General features: G+C 39.3%; 1 protein-coding gene and 1 long non-coding RNA gene across 5 annotated transcripts in view; one reads left to right on the top strand and one right to left on the bottom strand.

Moving 5' to 3' along the window:
• The window catches only part of CHCHD3 (coiled-coil-helix-coiled-coil-helix domain containing 3), a 289,394-nt gene that overhangs the window by 90,284 nt on the left and 174,831 nt on the right, over positions 1–24,279 (top strand). For all 4 annotated transcript variants that reach the window (XM_081532916.1, XM_081532914.1, XM_081532915.1 and 1 more), the window contains exon 4: positions 4,434–4,551. In XM_081532916.1, the coding sequence (XP_081389042.1) occupies positions 4,434–4,551 (118 nt within the window). The remainder of the gene's footprint in view (positions 1–4,433; positions 4,552–24,279) is intronic.
• On the bottom strand, positions 10,552–12,599 carry LOC145523149 (uncharacterized). The gene is made up of 2 exons (XR_014066386.1): positions 12,003–12,599; positions 10,552–11,610 (listed from the first exon to the last, which is right to left on the bottom strand). It is a non-coding gene; the product is annotated as an uncharacterized LOC145523149 (long non-coding RNA).

Here is a 24,279-nt window from a genome sequence, read left to right as displayed (position 1 = left end):
GCTCATTTTTCTCCTCTAGTGTTTGAAACAGTCTAAGTACATTGCAGTACTATGCAGATATTCTATGTGTAATGGTCATAGTTCAATTTTAGATAAATCATTTCCTCAAATCGCTTTATCTGGAACAATCTCAGTTTCCCATTTATTCTCACCCATTATCTGAGGTTCTTATCAACTTTCCTTCAGTAATATAATGGCCTTATATATTAAATTATAAAGTAATTTCCTAAGCTAGAATTGTGTAGCATTACTTATGTGTCAACCTACATGAAGATAAATCTGAGTATTTGTGAATTGCCAAATGAGCAGTGCCGAGGTTCAGAGAAACATTTAGGGCCATTGAAAGCCAAACCACTTTGGGAAAGGGCTGGTAATAATTTTGACTCTGGCAAACTCTGGCTTGATGTAATGAAAGCAAATTAAAAAATGAGCTTCTTTTAAAATAATTATGAGTAATGTGGCTTGTAAAAACTGTCCTTATACGACCACAAAGGTGAGTAACGTAATGGAAGCTGAATCCTGTTGGTGGTGGTGGCGTTGGTGGTTGTGTTACTCTTCAGGTTTAAGAACCATGGCTTTGGAAATCAGATCAAGTCATTTCATGTCTCCTGTGTGCTTTTCCACATCTCATTTTTTCCTTATATGTATTTTTTTAAATAGTAATGCCACCTTCATAGACAACAACAAAGCTGAATCTATAAAACATGCCTAGCTAACGTTATCTTTAAAAATGTTCCTCCAATTTTCTTAAAATTTTTAGGTTCTTTGAAATAAAATAATATTGGTCAGTTTTTACACAAACTGAAATACATAAATTTTATATACCAGATATCCATGAGAACTGAACATTTGTGAGTAAATTATTATTTCTGTTTAAAGGACATGTGTCATATTGTTCATTATAAGAGATTTGGCTCATTTTTAGAAATTCATTTTGCTGATGTATCTTACATCTCTCACCTGGTTGAGAATATACTGAGAACAAGAGCTCAGTTGCTAGGGTTTGAGGTGTAAGGACAGAGCTGACTGGTATTTGTTTCATTAAGCTTAGGCAAGCTATCCAATTACTTAATGCAAATAGGAAAAGTTTACACTAAACTTCTACTTCTTTGCTTAAAACTCTAGAGAATTTAAATGAGGAGAGATACGTATTTAAAAGAAGGAAATTTAAATGAAACTTAAATCAAGGGCTTAATGTAGAATAATATTAGACCAGGAGATCTGAAATAATAAGTGAGAAATGCCAGTAAATAAAAAAGAGAATGTATTCTCCAAGATACTTGGTATGTTTAGATTTATTTTGAGGTAATTCTTAAATCTTTGGAAACCCAAGTTAATAATGAAAGACATATTTTATCTCATACCTGCCACCCTCCCCACCCGCTTATTTGTTTTAAACAACAGGGACCTTGGTGGCTCAGGAACCTTGGGCTATATAAAGCTCAAACTTCAAAATTTAAAGCTAAGAAAACTGATGTTTATTAGATTGTACCATTAAGCTGTTAATAGGTAGTGAGGATTGGTTCTGGGTTCTACTGCCAGACTTCTTAAAAGATAGAAAACTCTGTTCAAGAAACTGTCACTGCACAGACCTTTCTTTTTTTCCTTTTATTTTCAGGCATTCCTTTAGAATAAACTGTTTGAGAATTTGAGCAGGTCTATTCGTAAGAAAATGAAAGCAACTGTAAGAAAAAGGAGAATTTCTTCTTGGACGGTTTGTGCCGCTCCCGTGTCTCTTCAACCAAGAGTCAAATGTAACTAGGTGTTGGTAGTCAGGGGCTCTGCAGTGTGACAGAATGTCAGACAGCCGCCTTCGGTAGGTTGGTGTGGTCCAGGATCATCCCACGTGTGACACTGAGCATCACGGTGGCTTGGCCCTTGTAGAGCTCTGTTTGTGTCTAGTTTCGTAAGTCCCCCAGTCGTCTGTTTTCTGCAGCTTGTTTTCCATTTTCCAATGAGTCGGAAATATGCCACTCACTCATGCATGCATATACTCAAGTATTTTGTGAGCGCTTGCGGTGTGGGGCTGGTACTGTTTTGGCACTGGGTGTATAGCAGTGGAAAAAAGTAAACCAGATCCTTGCCCTTATGGGAAACAAAGAAAGGAACATGTGCAAGGAGGGGGCTACTAGAGTCATTATAGTCGATTTACTTGTTAGAGGTGCTTGATCGTGAAAAGAAAGCAGAACTTGGAAGAATTGGGGGAAAAAAGATGGAGAGGACCAGGCGATATGTAGTTATGGTGGATTTAATGAATGTAGAGATTTCCTTCTTTTCAGAAAATAACTGCTGCTTCTGTATTCCTGATGCCATAGTGGGTACTATTGTTATTTCTGCTACTTACCTAATGCACTGAGTGCTTATTGTGTCACAGGCTTTGTACTAAGTGCTTTTGTGTATAGAATCCTGTAAGGTAGATGTTAACACCAGTCTGTTTTACTCATGAGAATAACAGGACCAGGGAGATTAACTACACTCAACTAGTAAGTGGTAGAGCCTTGGTTTAGACTGAGGATCTGTATTAGATATTGCAAGCTGAATAATCTTTATTTTTTTATTATAACATGGAAGACTTTTGTGCTTATGTTATTGCTTCATTTTTCATTAACTTGCCCAACTTTATATTTCCAGAGTTGAGCTACTTTTAACTCCATTTATAATTAAAACTTATGCCATATGCAAGTAAACTCAGAAAAAATGTTATTAAAGTGAATAATGCTTTAAAATTTGATATACCAATTGTGGAACATTTGAGAAGCTTTAGTTATATAGAACTCACTTTATGTCCAAGACCTAATAATTAAAAATGTGAATTTTATACTAGTTTTATGTATGTATATAAAGTGCCTGGCACAGTGTTTGCATATAGTAGGTGATCTGTAAATTATAGTAAATTATAGTTGTTATTTTTAGTTACACCTCACTTGTAATATAAGTAGTATAAGTAATGCCTTTTACTTACAAGTGATAGGCTGGGAGAAATGCTTTATGTGCCTTGTTTTCTAATCTGGTACAGTAACTTCAGCAGCTGTCAGCATGCTCTCCTTATGTGGACCACTTTGTTTCTCATGTTGCTTTCCTTTTATTTAACTCCAGGATTTATTTGGGTAAAAGTATATTTGCCTCTGTTATTTATCTTTATTCAAGACATAAGTTTACGCAAGTTTAATTTTTAGGGGGGAAAGCATTATCACTTTGGAATGTGTTTTGCAAACTGATTTTATCTGTTAGAATCGATTTGTGAGAACTTCAGAGTATCAAGGTAATACAGCAGTTTAAAACTAGTAACCAAAAGTTTTCTTTTCTTTTCAAGAATCCTTTTTAAAACTGAAATTTGATAGACTAGTATTGAGTTCAATTTGGTTCTCATCATTCCCACTTACGAAGTAGATTGCACTCAGAATTTCACCTATACCAACATACCAATTTTACTTTTTCTTTTTATAGCATCGCTTATAACTTCAGGGATATGATGGTACAGAGGGGTTTTTCTGTCAAAGAAGAAAAGGCAATCAAAGTCTTTGTCCATGAGATTAGCCTGAAATCTACTCTCACTCAGGGATTACTGAATACCTTTATGGGCCCAGGCACATCTTTGTCATGTACAGGAGAGAGGTTGTAGTGGATTGCAGCTTAGAATGATCTAACTGTGTGATGAGGTTGATAGACCTAATGCAGTCAGATGCTTCATTAGTAGAATTAGCGTTGGTTGGCAATCTTGGGAGGTGAGGTTCCGCTGTCTTACTTTGCTGGACCACGTCTGCAGTGTTAACATTTAGTTTGGAGCTAAGGGACAAATTGGAGTCATCTCACAAGTGAGGAACCCTGCTCCTGAAAGATCTGGCCATTTTTGCAGATAAGGATTGTTGGGAAATGAGAGATTCACTGGAGGAAAGATCTTTTGATAGTGTTTTTATTTCCTGTGGTAATGGCAGGTCCGTGAGATCCGGTACTGTCCTTTTCAGTACTGTGTCATCAGTGCCTCGCACGGTGCCTCGTGTAGAGTCAGTAAATAGCAGAGTCAGTTTTGATGGGAGAATGATAGTTACCTTCAAATATTTGTCTTATACATGGCTTGTTAATTAGAGCTATTACTTCTGTCTCCAGAGGGCAGATGGAGTCACCAGGGATAGAATATTTAGTTGGGCAGATTTCAATTTGACATAAGAAGAACTTCTTAAAACTAATTCAGCAGTTAGATTGATTAGCCTCTTGGTATATTTAAATTCTCTTCTTTTAAATGCTTGGATAAAGGCTGCATGAGGATTTATTAGAAAATATACCTGCTATTGATAAATTTTAGGTTAAGATGACTTCAGCTACTAACGCTATGGCTGTTTCTATCTTTTTATTTAAGTATTCCATTAAACACATGACGTCAACTATTAAAATTTTTTATTTTTATCTAAGTTAGAACTTTGTTGTCTTTTCAGACTGAAGCAAAGCAAAGAACTGGATGCAGAGAAGGCTTTTGCCAACGAGCAGTTGACCAGAGCTATCCTTCGTGAGAGGATATCTAATGAGGAGGAGCGTGCGAAGGCAAAGCACCTGGTGAGCATGAAAGATTTAGTAGGAAGGTCTTGTCTACAAGGAAACCGCTGATGTTTGGGAAAAGCTTGCCAGCTTCCAGTGTGGATGATATTCATGTTCTCTTTGCTTAGATTTTCTTTATCTTTGCCTTTTACAAGTGGCTGGCAATTTGCTGAGATTAACCATCAAGGACTGTAAGGCAGGTGTAATGAGAGTTATTGAAGAAAAGATCAACACAGAGACACAGGCATCTTGCCTGAGGGATGTTGTTTGCTTGTTCCCACTCGAGTTGGTTTTGGTTTCATTGTATTTGAAACCTCTGGGGTGAGAGCCTAGCTTGGTCTTCTCCTTGCTGGCAGCCACCAGATGCTAACTGGGAACATTCCAGCAGAGGTGAGTAAGGTTTGATCAATCACTTTCTAGACTTCAGAAAGGGGGACCATTTTTTATAAGAAAGGAAATAATTTTTTCAAAGAAAATATTTTTTTTTAGAAATTTAAAGTTTATATAAATATGTTTAAAAATGACTATTAGTAGCAGAAAATTTAAGAGGCACTCATAAATCTATCATAACCATGGTTTACTCCGAGGTGTTTCCCTCTAGACAATTTCTATTCCTAGGTCTATTACCTATTGAAGACTTTGGATAGTGCTGTACATAGTGTTTACATCGTGAACATACTCTTTATATCAGCAAAATGTGGTGTTTAATGGCTGAACAGTAGTGTCTTCTGCATGCAGCATGATTGGTTGAACATCTCCCTGTTGTTAAATAAAAGTGGAGCTGTTCTGGGTGAAGCCTGGGGTCCTAACTACTCAGTGCTCACTTTAGCCTTCCTAGTAACCCTCCTGTCATTTCTCTATCTTCTCAATGGAATATGGTTGGGAACTCATTGGAGAGAGAAATGTAACCATACAGTGGAGAGTTTGGAATGCAAGACTCAAGGGATGTCCCTAGTCCAGCAGGCAGCTGGGGATTGTTACCAATTAATCAGAAAAGACTCAGTTTCTCATACGAACTATTAAAATGGTTCAAACCCTTTCCTGTTCTTTCTCTTGGTCCTTTCTTTGAGAGGCTAACCTACGACCAGTTGCCAATAGAGAAAATAGGAAGCCAATGTGTACTGAATCCACTTCTTCAGTGACTAATTCAGGATCCAGGCTGCATGGGTGGGCAGTAAACCAGAACAGAGGTGATGGACTAAGAAAGGAACATCTAGGCTCTGGCCAGCGCCCCTGTGAGGACACACACATTGAGTGGAACTGAGGCCTAGAGATGTGGAAGGAAGGTCATTCGTTGTGAATGGGGGATAATTTCAGAATTAAAAGTGTTAGGTGTTGAGTAATTTAATTATGACATCTGTTGAGCTCCTGAGTTTGAGGGTCTTTTGGGGAAGTTGAAAACATGTCAAGCCCATGCGTTAAGGATCACTCCTATAAATGTTACAGCCTCCCAGTTGGAAGGCCAGGGATGAAGAAGAGCGAATTTAATAGTGCTTGTGGTGGAGGGTGGTGGGTTGAGTGGGTGCGGAGCAAGCTTTGAGGTTTCTAGTGGGCAGAGGACCCCTTGGTTCTCATTTTCATTTGTGTCCCAGCTTTTGCCTCTTCTCTTTGAAGCATTCTTTTCTCTACTTCTTTTGGTCTAAATTCGAATATGTTACCTTGTTCTTTTAGTTCAGGGAGATAAGCAAGATTAAGATTAAAAAAAACAAACAAACTCATTAAACACACTTGTACATGAGAAGGCATAAAAGAGTTTTCACAAGAAATGTGAAAATAAAAAATTTCTTAACTCACAGTAACTAGAATATTATGTAATGTAGTTGCGTTGGAGCAGTGTATCTTCAGCACATATTTTCCTTGTACCTTATAAATCCTTTTTATTTCCTATCTATATATTTTTGTTTCTAGGTTAAAGATAAGAAATCGGCATTATATATTCTGTTTTGCAGGTCTCTTCTTTATTGATTCTGGAATCATACGGTATGGGTGGCAAATTACTGACAACTCCTTAATTTCAGCCTCTGCCATATATTGGCCAAACAGAGCCCTCAAAGCACGTTGGGACTAAAATTAAAATTTATGCAGTAGTATTATAGTTGATCCAGAGGATCCTGTTCTGGCTTGAGGATTCTCAGATATTTAAGTGTAGATCTTGGCCACAACAACATGGCTGCCTACAGCAGTTTAGGTACCTGGTGACTCCCCACTTATTTACCATGTTATCACCTTTACTGTTGTTATTATTATTATAGAAGACATGCATATTTGTTGGGTAAAGATCAGGAAATAAATACAAAAACAATAAAATCAATTAGATTACCATTATCCAGAGATAATTACTATCAACTTTCTGGTTTATTTTTTTATATTCCTTTGCACATTGCACTGAGTCTGTATAAAACATTTGTATTAATATGTATATTTGTATTTCTCCAAACATAGATAGTAGTATATGTAGTTTTATGTAACTATTACAGTAACTTTCATATTGAAAAAAATTTAGACTATTTAAGGCCTTTCTATACCAATAAATATGTATTTGCATGATTACTTTTAATGGTTGAATGTATTTCACTGAATTTTCCTCTGATTATTAAAATAATACAGAGATAAACGTTTAAAGTTCCTAAGGGATCATCTTATGTGTTGGGATGGCTGCTGTTAAGAAAAAACAGATACCAGTAAGGTATCTCAGGGAATGGCTCAATGTTTTGTGGCAGCCTGGATGGAATGGAAATTTAGGGGAGAGTGGATACATGTATGTGTATGGCTGATTCCCATCACTCTTCAGCTGAAACTGTCACAACATTGTTACTTGGCCCTACCCAATACAAAATAAAAGGTTTTTTTTTTTTTTTTTTTTTTAAAGACAGTAACAAGTATTGGCAGGATGTTCTGAGAATGTAAAATGGCACAGTCACCTTGTAAAATAGTATGGTGGTTCCTCAAGAAAAGTAAAACTAGAATCATCATATGATTCAGCAGTCCACTCTTCTGGCATGTGTGCATGCACAGTCCCTCAGTCATGTCTGACTCTTTGCAACCCCATGGACTGTCTTTGGGATTCTCCAGGCAAGAACACTGGAGTGGCTTGCCATTTCCTCCTCCAAGGGATCTTCCCCACCCAGGGATCGAACCTGCATTTCCTGTGGCTCCTGCATTGGCAGACGAATTTTTTTTTTTTTACTGCTTGAGCCACCTGGGAGGCCCCACTGTTCTGGTTCTTTATCCAAAAGAACTAAAAGCAGGACATTGAAGAGATATATATATATCCGTGTCCATTGCAACATTATTCATAATAGCCAAGAGGTGGAAGAAATCTTTGTGTTCCTCAGTAGATTAATGCATAAACAAAATTGTCATATACATACGATGGAGTGTTATTCAGCCTTTAAAAGGAGGGAAATTCTAACGTATAATGCGATTTAGATGAACCTTGAGGACATTATGCTTAGTGAAATAAACCAGTTACGAAAGGTAAATACTGTGTGATTCCGATTGTGTGCAGCATCTAGTGTAGTCACATTCAGAGACAGAAGGCAGCAGGGTGGTTTCAAGGGGCCAAGTGGAAGGAGGAGTGGTGAGCTTTCTAATGCATCTGGAGTCTTAGTTTTGCAGGATGAGAAGAGTTCTGGAGATTGGTTTTGCAGCAGTCTGAATGCACTTTATACTCTGAAGCTATACACTTCTAGTTATTAAGATGATAAGTTTCAGATTATGTATATTTTACCATAATTACACCTTATGAAAATGGTGTAAAGGAAACGCTTAAGGAAATCGCATTGCTGCATGTATAGTTCCTGTTCAGGAGGTGTAAAGTTCCTTGTGCCCCTCGGCCCCCGCCCTCCACGTACACAGAATCTGCATCTCCCCATCCTGTAGGACATGTGCTGGGGAGCATGACGTCAAGTATGTATCTTCCATCAGTGCCTCGATCCCCAAGCTATGGCAGTGGGCATCCTCAGAACCCGTGACTCCCGTGAGAGTCACCCAGGACCATTAGCTTTGTTCTGCTGAGCTGGACCCCCACGGCTGCCATTCTTAAGCCCAGTATGTGGGACTCTTTTTGAGTGATGGCCCAACGTTGGTGTCTTCTTCTTTTTTTAGAACCCGAATATTGCAGCCAGCAAGAGAGTAAAGGTTGGATTTCACACATTGGAAGGAATTGGAAAGCTGTCTTTCAGTAGAACTAGGGGAAGGATAAAACCCCCAAACTGACGCCGTGTTGGTGCTGTGAATAAAACTCCTCTTCCCCCTTCCCATCCTCCGCCCACACACAGTTGACATTTAGATTGCCGTCTCCTTAGATGTGAGTCCAGGCGGTTTCTTCCCACAGTTGTTGTAGCAGCTGGCTTTATTGAAGCTCTTTGAAAGGCAAAGTCATGATGGCCCTGTTGTTGAAGTTTTAAAATAGGATCAGATGAAAACTTGCCTTTTTGGAAGGATTGTGTTAGCTGGAGAAGCCATGAGTCCTGCTCTCGATTCAAGAAGAGTGTACCAGTCCCTCACGCTACCTCTCACGGACAGGTACCAACATTTTCATCAGCTCATTCTACCCAGAAGTTTTGGAAAAGAACTTCACTGATAATTTTATCTGCTTGAAAATGTTAACTAAAATTCACGTGAGAGGACTGTTGCTTAGGAGCAGGAGAGCAACTCTGTAAAGAAAGACCGATTAGAAGGACTAAGCCGAGAAACCTGTGAAGTTAATGTGACTTGACATTTGTGTGTTTCTGAGATCCTGTACATCTAAACCTAATATTTGCTGTGTCATTAATTTTTTTAAATTAAAGAATAAGGACTTTGCATTTACATTTTTTAAAAATGCCAATTAACATTTTGTTTCACTCCTTCTTTCTGTTGTATTAAACTGCTGGTTTGACATTAGTCATTTCTTTTTACAACCACAGAACTGTAGTATTTTCTTGTTTATTTTTGAATCTAAACTTGAAAAGAAGCCACAATTTACTTAAGGAAATAGTTGCTTAAATATTTTGGAGCTTATAAAGCTAAATGTGAAAGAGTTTCCTTCATTTTTTGGGCAGATGTTTTATTGAGTGCTTACTATATGAAAAACGTGGTGCTGGATACTGAAGTTATATGAATGAAAAAGACAAAATCTGTAAGGAATTCACACTGCAGTGTCGGAGACAGATACATGAAAAATAATGTTAAAAAAAAAGTGCCAAGTCTGTGATAGAGCCTTGCTACTTATATCCTTATGAGAATTCTCACTTCAGTGAAAGCAGAGACTGACTTTCTTTTAACCATTTTGTATCTGCATTCATTCGTTCACACACATTTGAGAGCCTAATACATACTGGAGCCTGGCAAAGAGTAGAGTCAATAAATGCTTGCCGATTTCATAAGTGAAGAATTGAGTCTACTCAGGTTGTGGAAATGGGAGGAGAAGAATTGGGGAAGATGAGAAAAGATTTCCTAGAGAAGTGATGCCAGAGTGGAATGTTGGAGGAGGAATCGCCTGTGTGGTTGAGGAGTAGGGATGGTCCAGCCTACAGTGTTGCAGAAAGCATGGAAGCCTGGGGACACTGGAACACTGCAGGAGCTAATGAGTGGGAAGTAAAGGGTGAGGAGTGTTGACAGATGAGGCAGAAGAAGTTGGCAGAGCTAAAATCACGAGGCGCACATATGCAATCCAGAGAACCCTGGACGATAAACATGCAAAGGTTTGAAATGCAGTGGTTAGATGGGCATTTTGATAGCTCTGTAATGAAGGGTGCAGAATGGACTAGAGGAGGGAATGAATGGAAAGAGATCATTTTTTCTGTGGTCCCCGCCATCACAAGTTTATGGAACACCTGGTGTGTGCTAGGTGACATCAGTTGCTGGGGGTGTGAAGATAGATTAGATTTGATCACTTTTCCTGAGTCTGCCGTCTTCAAATATAAGCTGGGTGGGGAAGGTCATTCTTAACTTGAAAAATTTTTTTTTCTCATGGTAAAATTTTTGAGTTTGTAAAACCTCATAGTGTTTAGGAAAAAACACAAAAAATTAGGGTAAGTGAATGCATAAATTTAGTTTTTGCAAATTTAAGCTACTGTTTCACCAAAATGTCACTTTTTATCCCCAGTTTCCCTTTTGTCTGAAAGGCACCAATGAAGCAATCAAGAAGAAGAATTGATTAATTTTGTGCTATGTGCTTTTCACTTCTGTGTTTTGTTTGTACTTCAAACTGTGACAGTTGAAATTTCGTGGTTAAAGAGAAAAAGGTTTTGAATTTGGGACTAGAGGAAAATGACTAAAGGAAGCGGATAAGAATACTGCTGCTGCCCAAGTATACAAGTGAGGGTCTTCCCAAGAGCAGAGGTTACCATTGGGATTGTAATTTTGAAATCAGCATGGTTCATGCTCAAAAGTTCTGTGTTGAAGAAAGGTAAGAGTGATCACTTGGGGCTTTTAGTATCATTAAAATTAACCAGGTGAATGAAGCTGCAGTGTAGCAGCGGTTATTCTGGGTTCTTTTGTTGTACACTTAATCCTTTTAAAAATGTTTGGTCTTTTTTGGGGTGCAATTTAGTACTTCAGTTATAATCTCTATTAAACATACTCCCTCTGATTATATATGCCCTGGGCTGGTTTTTCTTGTTATAGGCACAAATCCCCAATTGTTCTGACATGCATGGAGTATTAGTTTGCTTTGAATGCCAACAATGAAGTTAATGACTTTGAGCTTTCACTTTTGAGGACTATTTAAATACTGAATTTCTGTTCTGTGTCAGAAATTTAAGCCATTTAGGCATAAGATAATTTGCTCAATGTTGTTGGTGAGAATGGGACCTAGCATCTGTCTGCAAGCCCATTTCTTCCTGTCTCTCGCTAAGTTCCTCTCTGACCAGGAAATTTAAAGGGCAGCAGCCCTCAGGACAGGTGGGAGCAGAGGCGTGCAGCATCATTTTGCCTCCTGTGTAAATGTTTAGATTCAGCAGGCCATTCTAGTTTCCGGGACAAAGCCGCCATATCCCGTCTTCTCCCCGCATGTGCTTGTTATCTTGGGTGTTCCTTGCCTCCCGTGTGTGTTAAAGCAGCACACTATTGTCAGCTGGAACACGTACAGCCCTGTGAAGAAATTATTAGGAAGAGATTTTTAGTCAGATATTCCACGGAGTGCCAGGCCAGCTCTTGGTACGTTTTTTTTTTTTGCCACAGTAGTAGAGAAAGAGAAACAAGTTTTGTCTCAGTATGCCAGCCTCATCTTTACGTTAAGAGCCCAGAAAGAATAGGACTGCTATTGCAGATTTCAGCATTGCTTGTATGTGTGTGTGTGTGCACTCAGTCACGTCCAACTCTTTGTGACTCCATGGACTGTAGCCCGCCAGGCTCCTCTATCCATGGATTTTTCAGGTGAGAATACTGGAGTGTCTTAACCAGATGAATGTATTTCTCAAATGTATGTGGTCAGACCCTTTCCTCATCAGGATTTACAGGAATACATAGGCTCTTAACATTACCATCTAGTCTGAGAGAAGCCTGTTGTCATGCTGAGCAGATATTGGTGGGCCTGGAGGAGAGAATGGCTGAACATTCTTCTGAAAGTGGAGATCAAATCTCACTGTCAAGGCTGGCGAGTCTGTCCAGTGAGCACAATGTAGAGGTGACTGCAATTTGCTGGTGTTGCTTTTTTCCCCAAGGAACTATCACAATTTGTGTGACCTGTTGACAGAGGGATTAAAGAGGATCTAAGGATAATGCAGTTGATGTTCTTGCCAACAAGTAGTTCTATTTAAAGACAGGTATGAGGAGCAACTTTGCTTAGAAGGTGCTGTCATATTGTCATTCTAAATGCACTTTACAAATTCATCAAGTTGCTTGCACACTGGTTGGCTCAGGGCAACTCCTGTTGAGTGGTGTCATACGTGGTCACCTTGCCATAAACAGCTTATTGACATCCCATCAGTTGGGTCATTACGGTGTCAAGGTGAGGTATGGAGAGCACTGAGTAAAAATCCATAGGTAACTAAGATGCAAAGGGTTGGTTATAATTCCATCTCTTTATAATGCCCTGGCATTTATTGTTAACTTATTTGCTTCACTGCCTGGTCTGAGATGAACTGTCATTAGGGCCTTGGAATGTTATTAAACTGACATCATAATCTCTTTTCCTACTGAAGAGGCTGAGAAATATGGCCCTCAGTGTTTGCTTTAACCTGTGACAGATTAAAAGTTGAACAGAAGCATAATGAAGTCCATCAATCCTTCCAAGTCCCAAAGAGGAGTGTTTTGCACATTATGTTTTGAATGAGACTCTAAGGCCGATGGGCTCTTTTTTGTTCAGAAGCAACCTTTTCAGTTTGTCTCCTTGGCAAGCCTGAGGACTGTCAGTTCTCATACAGCCTTGGAGAACTGCTTTCAACCTGTGGTACATGGACCTCTGGTTTAGTGAATTCAGAGTAAATTGAAGAGCAGTAATGGAGAAGGCAATGGCACCCCACTCCAGTACTCTTGCCTGGAGAATCCCATGGATGGAGGAGCCTGGTAGGCTGCAGTCCATGGGGTCACTGAGTCAGACATGACTGAGCGACTTCACTTTCACTTTTTACTTTCATGCATTGGAGAAGGAAATGGCAACCTACTCCAGTACTCTTGCCGGGAGAATCCCAGGGACAGCGGAGCCTGGTAGGCTGCCCTCTGTGGGGTCGCACAGAGTCGGACATGACTGATGCAACTTAGCAGCAGCAGCAATGTTTACTAGGTGACATACCATGTGGAGTGAGGTCTGCTTTATTTTTGCTTACTGACATTAAGTTCTTCACAGTGCTGAACATTCTTGAGTCACTGTGTATTTACTTCTTTTATGTATTCCTGCCTTTATTGCTTAGATATGATTCCTAAATGGGACTGAGTTATGTTCTTTCTGTGTTTCTTGATGTTTTGAACTGTGCCCTGCTTTGGTGGGTTTATTTTTATGTAGCCTGGGATTATTCCCTTCACCACAAAGACATTCAACATTTTGTTCCAGTGTGGCTCTCTCCACCATTTTCTTTACTAACTGTACTTTAAGGATGACTTCTCCTGAAAATACCAAGGGGCAGAATTACCAAATGAAGTAAGGCCTCCATTCTCTAGAGAGCAGGAATCTGTTTACAAACCTGCAGTATTTATTACATACCTCATTTAGCTCATTCATCATTTTAATAGAAAAATGAGTCATTTTAGATGATTCTGAAATAATTCGAGGTAAGCTACATAGCCCCAGGCAGAATATGATTTCCTCAGCCACCAAGCTGTTTTCAAAAAAAATAAAATGGAATGATCAGCACCAATAATTTATGATTACTTGTGGTAAACTTATCAGATGTCTTCATTGTCATAGAAATTTGTTGAGATTAAAAGTTTAGAGGAGTTTTCTAGCAAACTTGTGCCAGTTCTTCCATCTTTCATGACAAATGGCTGCAAGGTTCTGTACTTAGCTGTGTTTTTAAATACTCTCTATCTGTTTAAAACACTGACTGTAAATTTAATTCCAGATTTATGTTTAATATTCTCCTGATAAGAAAGAACACCAGTCAGTGTCACAGGGCCAGTTTTATTGGAGATTGTTATAAACCTATTTGTGTACATTTCTGTTCAGACGTTAAGCGTTGATCCTTTTCTTTTCCTTAACCTATCTGATTCTCAGGAACACAGCTAGCTGATGGCCTGGAACCATAACTCTGAAACCAAAATGAGTCACAAAGTATTTCTAGGTTGTGCCATATGCTCACGGCCTTTGTTAATAAATCATCACCACAGCAAAAACAATTGGTACTTGTTTCTCATGTTCTTTGTTTAACCAAGAGCTTTCAAGTCCAGCTTCTTATTTGGTGTTAATAAATGCTTGATAGTAGGACAGCTAATCATTCCTGTTTCTAAGGGATTGTAAACCTAAAGTTTGCACAACGTAACAGCCAGGGCTGCAGATTGGACCTCCGCTGCCTCAGTGATCTTATTTGGGGCACAGTTTTGCAAATTTAGTTATTATTACTTTTTTTTTTTTTGGTGTGAGGGGGACCTTTGCTGGTGGCTCAAACAGTAAAGACTCTGCCTGTAATACAGAAGACTTGGGTGGGATCCCTGGGTTGGGAGGATCCCCTGGAGGAGGAGATGGCAACCCACTCCAGCCTTCTTGCCTTTATATATCGCTTCTTGCTAAATACGTTCTTAGCCTGAAGTGAATTGGACCCACTGTATTGGTATTGGCCCCACTGTAGAAAGGGTGAGAGGACTTTGCAGGACAGGCACACAGACAAAGAAGAAATTACCACAGACATAAATGAAAACAGGCATCCAGACACCACACATATGATGAGCACACACAGGACTAAAAACATCACAGCGTGATGGGCCTCCTCATCATAGAGGCTGGCAGCCATGGTCACTCATAAGCCTGGTGTGCTTCTGCCTAGTGAAATAAATAGCATATTCATAATCATAACACTATTGGGGGTTGATAATCTTTTTAAGAGCACCGAATGTAGTAATACACGTTACAACTAAAGTTTCCATCTAGGCCATTGTGAGTTGAAAAAGTTTCTCAGGATTCCAGAAAAATTCTCACCTGTGAATCTCTGCGTTGCAAAGGATACTGGTTAAATGCAGTGTTTTTGTGTACTTGTATAGAGTCTTTTTTGAGTGGGCTGATTTCTAAAAAACGTTTGCTATGGTCTGTTCTATTTTGGTTGGGAGGTGATTGATAGAGATATGAGAGGACTTGGGTTTGTAGCAACTATTCATTCCTTTGCCCTCAGAAGAACATCGATATATAAAGGCAGAAACTTCGTTTTATTTTTTGTTGTTGTTGTTAACTTTTTATTTGCAGGGGAGATAAAAGACAATTTGATTATTTTTCTGTTTTGGGTAATGATAATGCATTAGCCTGGCAGGATGATTCTTGAGGAGAATAGACATAGACTTGCTGCAGTAGATAATTTTTAAGAGTCGATGTAATATATGTTAACGGTGTTTATGTCACTCATGCAGTGGATTCACTCGTGTGTTTTGTGTTTTCACTGAACTTTGGGAAAATTCAGAATGAAGATATTCCACAGGTTTTTCTTGTAAAGCCTACACACACGCACAAATGTGCAAGCGCACATACAGATTTGCAGAACCATTGGAGCGTGGGATACAAACATTGTGCCAATTTGCCCCCTTAGTGTTTCTGTACCTTAAAAATTAGTGTGTTTCTTATGTAACCAGGTACAGTTGTCAGAATCAAAAAGTTTAACACTGATGTAGTGTTTTAATTTTTAACCAAAATTTCAATAATGCTCCTTATAGCAAATTTTCCTCCTGGAAAAGGGTATATTCTTGGGCCATATATTCCATTTATGTAGTTATCATGTCGTAAAACATTTTAAACGTGATTTTCGAGTAATAGGATCTAGACAGATACTGTGTTAACCTGAATTAATGAATTCTTGCTGTCATTGCTAGAGTTTTAGAAAGATGAAAGTAGAATGGATGAAAAGAGGTAAAGAATTTCATGCAGACCTATGGATTGGTGTTCTGTGTTGTGGGTGAAGGAACGATTGTTTTGGATATTTTCTTTTATGAACCCAAACTAAAACAACTTAAATGCTTTCACCAAGATCTGTGTAGATTCCGTGTCTTTGAAATGTAGCAGGCATCCAAGTTGTATCATTATAAATTATTAGAGAGTAAACTGTTTCCCTATTTCTCTGGAGAGTTTTTTGAAGAGTAATTTTATCTGAAATAGCCTTCTCTCCACACTCCCCCACCAGCACCACCCCCCAGGTACCGTTCCATGTAATTTTAGGCAAATTGCTTTTTTTTCTTTATGCCCTTTGTTCCATCTGTTTAAAACGAGGACAAGGTTGTGAATGTACTTTTCTTTCAAGTCTGTTACCTTGATGAATAAATATATAAATACAGGAGTTCTTAGAGAATGCAAAGTTCTATATACTTATAAATTGACTTTTCATAAAGTAATTTTGTTTTATGAATAGGTTACCAATTCCAAGAGTCACATCTATTTTAATTTTCTATAGTTATTAAAAACAATCCATTTAAAAAAAGAAAAATAGTTAAAGTTGAAAGCCTCTATTTCCTTGGTTAAATTGGATTTTTGTTATTGAAAACTTATTCTGATTAGTAGAAGTGATTTGGTTGTAGGCACAGTATAAATGCTGTTAGCAGTTCCTGTATATTGTAAGGATCAACATGAGAGGTGTCCTTTTCTTGGATATAAGAAGGTGGGATCTTTTTGCTAATACGTGTTTATTGGCTTACAATGAAAATTCAGATCTTTGATAGCAAAATAAAGTAATTAAAATACATATATATATACACTATTAAATTAAAAGGCACAGAAGTTAATAGATGCAGAAAAAGCCTTTGACAAAATTCAGCATCCATTTATGATAAAAACCCTCCAGAAAGCAGGAATAGAAGGAACATATCTCAACATAATAAAAGCTGTATATGACAAACCCACAGCAAACATTATCCTCAATGGTGAAAAATTGAAAGCATTTCCCCTAAAGTCAGGAACAAGGCAAGGATGCCCACTTTCACCACTACTATTCAACATAGTTTTGGAAGTTTTGGCCACAGCAATCAGAGCTGAAAAAGAAATAAAAGGAATACAGATAGGAAAAGAAGAAGTAAAACTCTCACTGTTTGCAGATGACATGATCCTCTACATAGAAAACCCTAAAGACTCTACTAGAAAATTACTAGAGTTGATCAGTGAATATAGTAAAGTTGCAGGATATAAAATTAACACACAGAAATCCCTTGCATTCCTATACTCCAATAATGAGAAAACAGAAAGAGAAATTAAGGAAACAATACCATTCACCATTGCAACAAAAAGAATAAAATACTTAGGAATATATCTACCTAAAGAAACAAAAGACTTATATATAGAAAACTATAAAACACTGATGAAAGAAATCAAAGAGGACACAAACAGATGGAGAAATATACCGTGTTCATGGATTGGAAGAATTAATATAGTGAAAATGAGTATACTACCCAAAGCAATCTATAGATTCAATGCAATCCCTATCAAGCTACCAATGGTATTTTTCACAGAACTAGAACAAATCATCTCACAATTTGTATGGAAATATAAGAAACCTCGAATAGCCAAAGCAATCTTGAGGAAGAAGAATGGAACTGGAGGAATCAACTTGCCTGACTTCAGGCTCTACTACAAAGCCACAGTCATCAAGACAGTATGGTACTGGCACAAAGATAGAAATATAGATCAATGGAACAAAATAGAAAGCCCAGAGATAAACCCACGCACATATGGACACCTTATCTTCGACAAAGGAGGCAAGAATATACAATGGAGAAAAGACAATCTCTTTAACAAGTGGTGCTGGGAAAACTGGTCAACCACTTGTAAAAGAATGAAACTAGAACACTTCCTAACACCGTACACAAAAATAAACTCAAAATGGATTAAAGATCTAAACGTAAGACCAGAAACAATAAAACTCCTAGAGGAAAACATAGGCAAAACACTCTCCGACATAAATCACAGCAGGATCCTCCATGACCCACCTCCCAGAATATTGGAAATAAAAGCAAAAATAAACAAATGGGACCTAATTAAAATTAAAAGCTTTTGCACAACAAAGGAAACTATAAGCAAGGTGAAAAGACAGCCTTCAGAATGGGAGAAAATAATAGCAAATGAAGCAACAGACAAACAATTAATCTCAAAAATATACAAGCAACTTCTGCAGCTGAATTCCAGAAAAATAATCGACCCAATCAAAAAATGGGCCAAAGAACTAAACAGACATTTCTCCAAAGAAGACATACAGATGGCTAACAAACACATGAAAAGATGCTCAGCATCACTCATTATTAGAGAAGTGCAAATCAAAACCACAATGAGGTATCATTTCACACCAGTCAGAATGGCTGCTATCCAAAAGTCTACAAGCAATAAATGCTGGAGAGGGTGTGGAGAAAAGGGAACCCTCTTACACTGTTGGTGGGAATGCAAACTAGTACAGCCACTATGGAGAACAGTGTGGAGATTCCTTAAAAAACTGGGAATAGAACTGCCATATGACCCAGCAATCCCACTGCTGGGCATATACACCGAGGAAACCAGAATTGAAAGAGACGCGTGTACCCCAATGTTCATCGCAGCACTGTTTACAATAGCCAGGACATGGAAGCAACCTAGATGTCCATCAGCAGACGAATGGATAAGGAAGCTGTGGTATATACACACAATGGAATATTACTCAGCCATTAAAAAAATACATTTGAATCGGTTCTACTGAGATGGATGAAACTGGAGCCCATTATACAGAGTGAAGTAAGCCAGAAAGAAAAACACCAATACAGTATACTAATGCATATATATGGAATTTGAAAGATGGTAACGATAACCCTATATGCGAGACAGAATAAGAGACACAGATGCATAGAACAATTTTATGGACTCTGAGGGAGAAGGTGAGGGTGGGATGTTCTGGGAGAATAGCATTGAAACATGTATATTATCATATGTGAAACAGAACACCATTCCATGTTCGATGCATGAGACAAGGGCTCAGGGCCGGGGCAATGGGATGACCCAGAGGGATGGGATGGGGAGGGAAGTGGGTGGGAGGTCCAGGAAGGGGAACACATGTAAACCCATGGCTGATTCATGTCAATGTATGGCAAAAACTATTACAATATTGTAAAGTAATTAGCCCCCAACTAAAATAAATAAATTTATAAAAAAAAAAAGGCACAGAAGTTGATCTACTTTATGCCTTTAAAAAATGACTATTAAATACCTTAAATTTCTGTATTATGGTGGATTAAACCCTTCTGCTACCTAAGATCAAGGCTTCATCTTTTCAAATGCTTTATTTTCCATTTATTTCCTATTTACTTTTTAACTCATTAAAAGACATTTGTTATTTTTTAATATGACTATCATATCTCTACCTCACCCTTGCCTGACATAATTTTTCTTCCTTTCCTAATACCCCTCACCCCTATCCCATTTTAAATTTCCTGCCCATGGACGGTGGCGTTTTTGGAATGTTCCCATCATCCCCTGTCATGCATGGGGATCAGGAATATGTCTTGGTGCTTCGTAATTTTTTTTTTTTTCTAAACTCCCTGAGGAACTCAGTATATTATAAAGAAACTGGCTCAGTTCCAACCCCGAAGGCATCAAAAAGAACAAGTTCTAAATAATATCTTCCTGTAGGATGCAGCATGTTTTCACCGTGTATCCCCATCTTGGAGATCACCGTTTCCAAGATATATCTATAGCTCCGCATATGCTCTGTGTGTAGATTATAACGTTGCTCCCCCCCCCCCCCCGCCCTTTGTCTCCTCTCTCCTCTGAGTTTATTTTTTTCTTTTCTGCGAGCCTTGGGAACATGTCCATGGGCCCGTAGCGTGACACAACAAAAGCAGACTCTTGAAGTAGTCAGGTTTTGTCCTTGTCAGTGACATGGGACAAATGCACGCGGTGGATTAAAATATGTTCACCCTGACAGAAATCTTTTAACTTGAAGCGAAAAAGCCTCCCATCAGTTCCGATCTCAACAAAGGTTATGCTGCTGCCAGCGAGGGTGGCTTGCCAAGAATGCCAGCTTCTCAAGCTCTGTTCTGGAGATACATTGGTTACTTGATTCTCAGCCTTGAGTTGGTTATAATCTTGTCTTGGCAATGCTTTGTTTCCTGGATCCATCAGTTTTCAGTTCCTTTGGCTTTTTCTCAGGATTTGTGAAGAGGGGAGGGTGGATTTAGCTTTTTGTCTGGTGAGTAGCAAAGCCTGTTTGAGTTCCCTAATCAATAATTGTAAAATAACTCGAAATTGATCCATGCCTGCTGTAAATCCATCCATGCGTTTTTATTAATGTCTGTCATCCTAGAGAAGCTGCACAATAGACATTCCTCTCCCCGTGTCATTGAAGGTGGGACATGAGCAAGTAACAGGCTGTTGTGTATTAAGGGGATGTTCTTAAGGTGTCCACAGTTTGATACAAGGCTTTGGGAGCTGTTTCCTAGATTTGTAGTGTAGACATTGCAGGGGGTTGAAAAAAGTTTGTTGTGTGTGTAACCTAGTTGGAGTGGGGACTTGGTTCTTGTCCCTCATGTAGACAGAGAAGTGATGTGATGTTGTTGCCAGGTTCTGCCTATCCCGAAATACACTTTTCACTGATTTGACATCCCCTCAGCCTTGTCTCAGTTGATCTGGAGTTCTTATTTCCTTCCCTCTCTCACTAAGGGGCAGAAGGGCTGGGTGTTCAGTTTGACCACTGCTGATAGACAAGTCTGTTACCCAGGCACCAGGGATCTAGCTGGTATTTGGGGAAGAGGGCCACACCTCTGCCTTCTCTCCACTTTCCATGGTGAGGTAGTGTGTCCCGTTGCCACTGTGTCATCGTGGAGGTTTCATAAAACCTGAGGGTTCTAACTGGACAGGGAGGTCTGATCTGAGCTCGTCACTTAATGCAGGGAGAGTCTTCTTTCAGTAACTTAGAAACAGGGGAGAAATCGTCGTCTTAAATAAAGTTCAAAACATACTTTGAGTGACTCCAGAACAAGACTTGCCTGTCACTGATTGAATATATTAACACATCTAAAGAAAGAATATGTCAATCTTGATTTTTTTTTTTTCGGTCTTTAAAGTTTTAAAAAGATTATTTAATATCATGGGACTTGTTTACAATGTGATGTGCAGTAGAATAAAAATCAGCATGCTCTTTACTATTTGTATATCTGCAAGGACAGAAAGCTTGGTATAGGTTTGTGGGTTGTTTTTTTTTTTAATTTTTTTTTTTCCTTACATGTTTTTCAAACATTTTCTGGTTTACCTGATTCTCTTGAATATGTTTTAGTTTATTTACTTATATATAGCACAAAATACATATCTTCAGTAATTACTTAATACTTTTTACATAGAGAAGGAAAGATTTATAAAGTTTTATATAGAGAAGGAAAGAAATGATTTGAAAAGACAAGCAATTCTTGAGTCCGCCCCAGCGCAGCCCTGGTCTACCAGTTGTCTGGCCCTGGTGGATGCTGGCCTCTTGTGCAGATCCTTAATGGTAGCTGTCTTAGTTTCATGCCAGGATACTTTCAGGTTGTGAAACTCATCAAATAACCCTCTGATTTTGATTTGGCTTCCAATGGCCTGCAGAAGGCACTTGTCTTGGCGGGAGGTCCCGCATGCCTCCTCTTGGCAGGTGTAGTTCTTATTTTAAAGTGAGAATTTGGCCTTTGAGTTGATTTGAAAGTCTTGAAACTTTGGGGCCTGTTAGCAAACGAGGCTTCAAAATATGCAATACTAAGTTCACAAAACTAGCTAATTCTTCACTGGGGCTTTTTGACAGGTGGCTTGAAGCTGTGTTCAGTCACAGCCCCGATGCCATGTGCCAGGTTGGGCCTCTCTTCTCCCACATGTCATTAAATAAAGGGAACCCGAGAAGCGTGCGCTCTGGAGGGCGTGCGTGTTGACATGGGATCCTGACGCTCGTAGTGCTGCGGCCATTCCCCAGTCCTGCTCAGAGCCCGCTTCCTGGGATTCGAGCTCCTTTGTCTCGTCCTTTCTCAGAGACCAGTCAGCCGTGGCGTAGATGGAGGCGCAGTCATCTCTCGTGATCGCTGTAACTTCCTGGTAGAACTTGAGGAGACGGTAGAAACCCCCCTGCCTAGCGACCCCCTCTTCTATTTGTGAAGAGCAAGGCCCGGGGCTGTCAGGGACAGAGTGATGGAGTGAGGACCAGCAGTTAAATCTCTCTCTAGGATGCTTTTCCTCTTCTTCAGTGATCCTTTTTCAGATAGGCTCCCAGGATTGCAGGCCAGAGAACAAAAAGGTCAGGAATCTTTCTGCAAGCTTGGGCTGGCTGGAAGAACAGAAGCCTCACTGAGGACGGCAGCCTCCCTGCAGTGTAAGCCAGGCACAGAGGCCGTTTGCGATGGACAGCTCTTGAGCAGGGTGAGGCGGACACGTGTTTCTCTGGTAGCATCACCTCTGCTGTCTTTCTTTTATATGCTGCAGTTTTCTCAACTGCCCTTTCTACTATGTGCGTATCTCCTCACCTAAGAGCCTTAAGTATCTGGGCAGAGATTAACGTTATAGCTTCCTAGAAAATGAAACTGATGCTTCCGCCATAATTTCTCTTAAATAATGGGGGAAAGACCCATGGTATTTGTCAGTTATCTTCAAGGCCACTATTAATGACTACTGAGATAGGGAGTAAATGTCCCTGATCTCTTCCTGCTCTTACCTTGAAACAAAGAGGCAGGAATGCAGTCATTGAATACAGTGAATAATGGTCATGGATAGCCCTCGTTGTATGATCACGAGATTATGTTGTACTTATGTGAAATTAGAACAGAGCTCTTAGAGTACTTTAAAACATAGCTTGCCCATCACATCCATTGCCCATTAATTTAGCAAGAATGAAATACTTCTTGCTTTTCCTTCATATGTATACCTGTGTGTGTGTTTGTGTATGTATGTCATTTGCATTAGCATTCAGGTATTATTTATTTAAAACCTACTATATTCTAGGCACGGGTTTATATACTGGGGATACATAAAAACAAAATAAACAATAATGTCTGCCCTAATTGAGTTTATATTAATTAGGAGGAATTGTCTGAAACTATGTCTGAAAAGTTACAGATTAGGGAGAAAGGGAGTTAATCCTAAGGGAATAAAAATAGTTAACTTAGTATTTGATGCTCTAATTCAACCTCTTGATTTTTTTTTTTTTAAAGTAACTTATTCAGGGCATTTTAACTTTTATATTTGAATTGGAAAAATTTTGATGATTGGATGAGATGACAAAGTTTTTGAAAACATTCTTTTAAACTTTACAAATACTAAACACTATTCAAATACTGGGTTTAGTATTAGGTAAACCTGTATTAGGGTTCACCAGAGAAACAACCAGTTGAGGGTGTGTGTGTGTACATACATATGTGCCTGTACGCATATAAAGATTGATTTATTTTAAGGAGTCAGCTCATGTGATGCTGGGGGCCGGCAAGTCAAAAACCCGGAGAAAAAGTTGATGTTGGTGGTCTGGAGGCTGAAATTCTTCCTCTGTGGGGGGACCTCAGTCTTCTTTCCCCAGAACTGCTGCTGCCCTTGTGGCTTTCCTGGGCAGGATTTTGTGGCTTGTTGGCACTCTGCCCTGTGGGCAGTTGGGGCTAGAGCTGGGGGCTCCTCTGGTCTCTGAGCATGGTAGCATTCCTTTTTTGTTGAGATACCTGAGGTGGCACAGGTGAGGGCTCAGGTGGCATGTATTAGCACTGTCCCTTGCTCTCACCTCCCAGCCACTTCTCATTAATACTTGTCTCTGGTTGGTTGTCTCCCCACAACTTCTGACCCAGTGACTGCAGAGACTTGGGTTCTCCCAGCTCTAGGTGTTGCCTATACATTCTCTGAAATTGTGGGGCCGGTGAAAAGTGCTAGTACCGTGGCCATCATCTTCCTCTTGAAACAGCAGAGCTGTGTAATAGGATATAGGTGGCACAGTGTTGCTTACTTTGATTCATCATTTGAATAGCAGCCCATGGTTAGTAATCCGTAGGCTCTGTGCGCATCCTCTGTGCCTGGTGCTGTGTCAGGAGCCAGAGAAACAAGAGCGAACACAGTCTGTGCTCTCAAGAAGCTTGCAGTTGGCCGTAATATAGACCACCACTTAGAAAAGGAGCTAGTTAGGCTGATGACACCCATGCCCTACTGCTTGTCCCCTCCTCATGCTGGCCCCCCTGCCTGAATGTCCTCCTGTA

The sequence above is a fragment of the Giraffa tippelskirchi genome, chromosome 10, assembly GCF_054371585.1.
Source record: "Giraffa tippelskirchi isolate mGirTip1 chromosome 10, T2T-mGirTip1v1.2.pri, whole genome shotgun sequence".
Classification (NCBI taxonomy): domain Eukaryota; kingdom Metazoa; phylum Chordata; class Mammalia; order Artiodactyla; family Giraffidae; genus Giraffa; species Giraffa tippelskirchi.
This window is presented reverse-complemented; position numbering and strand designations above follow the sequence as displayed.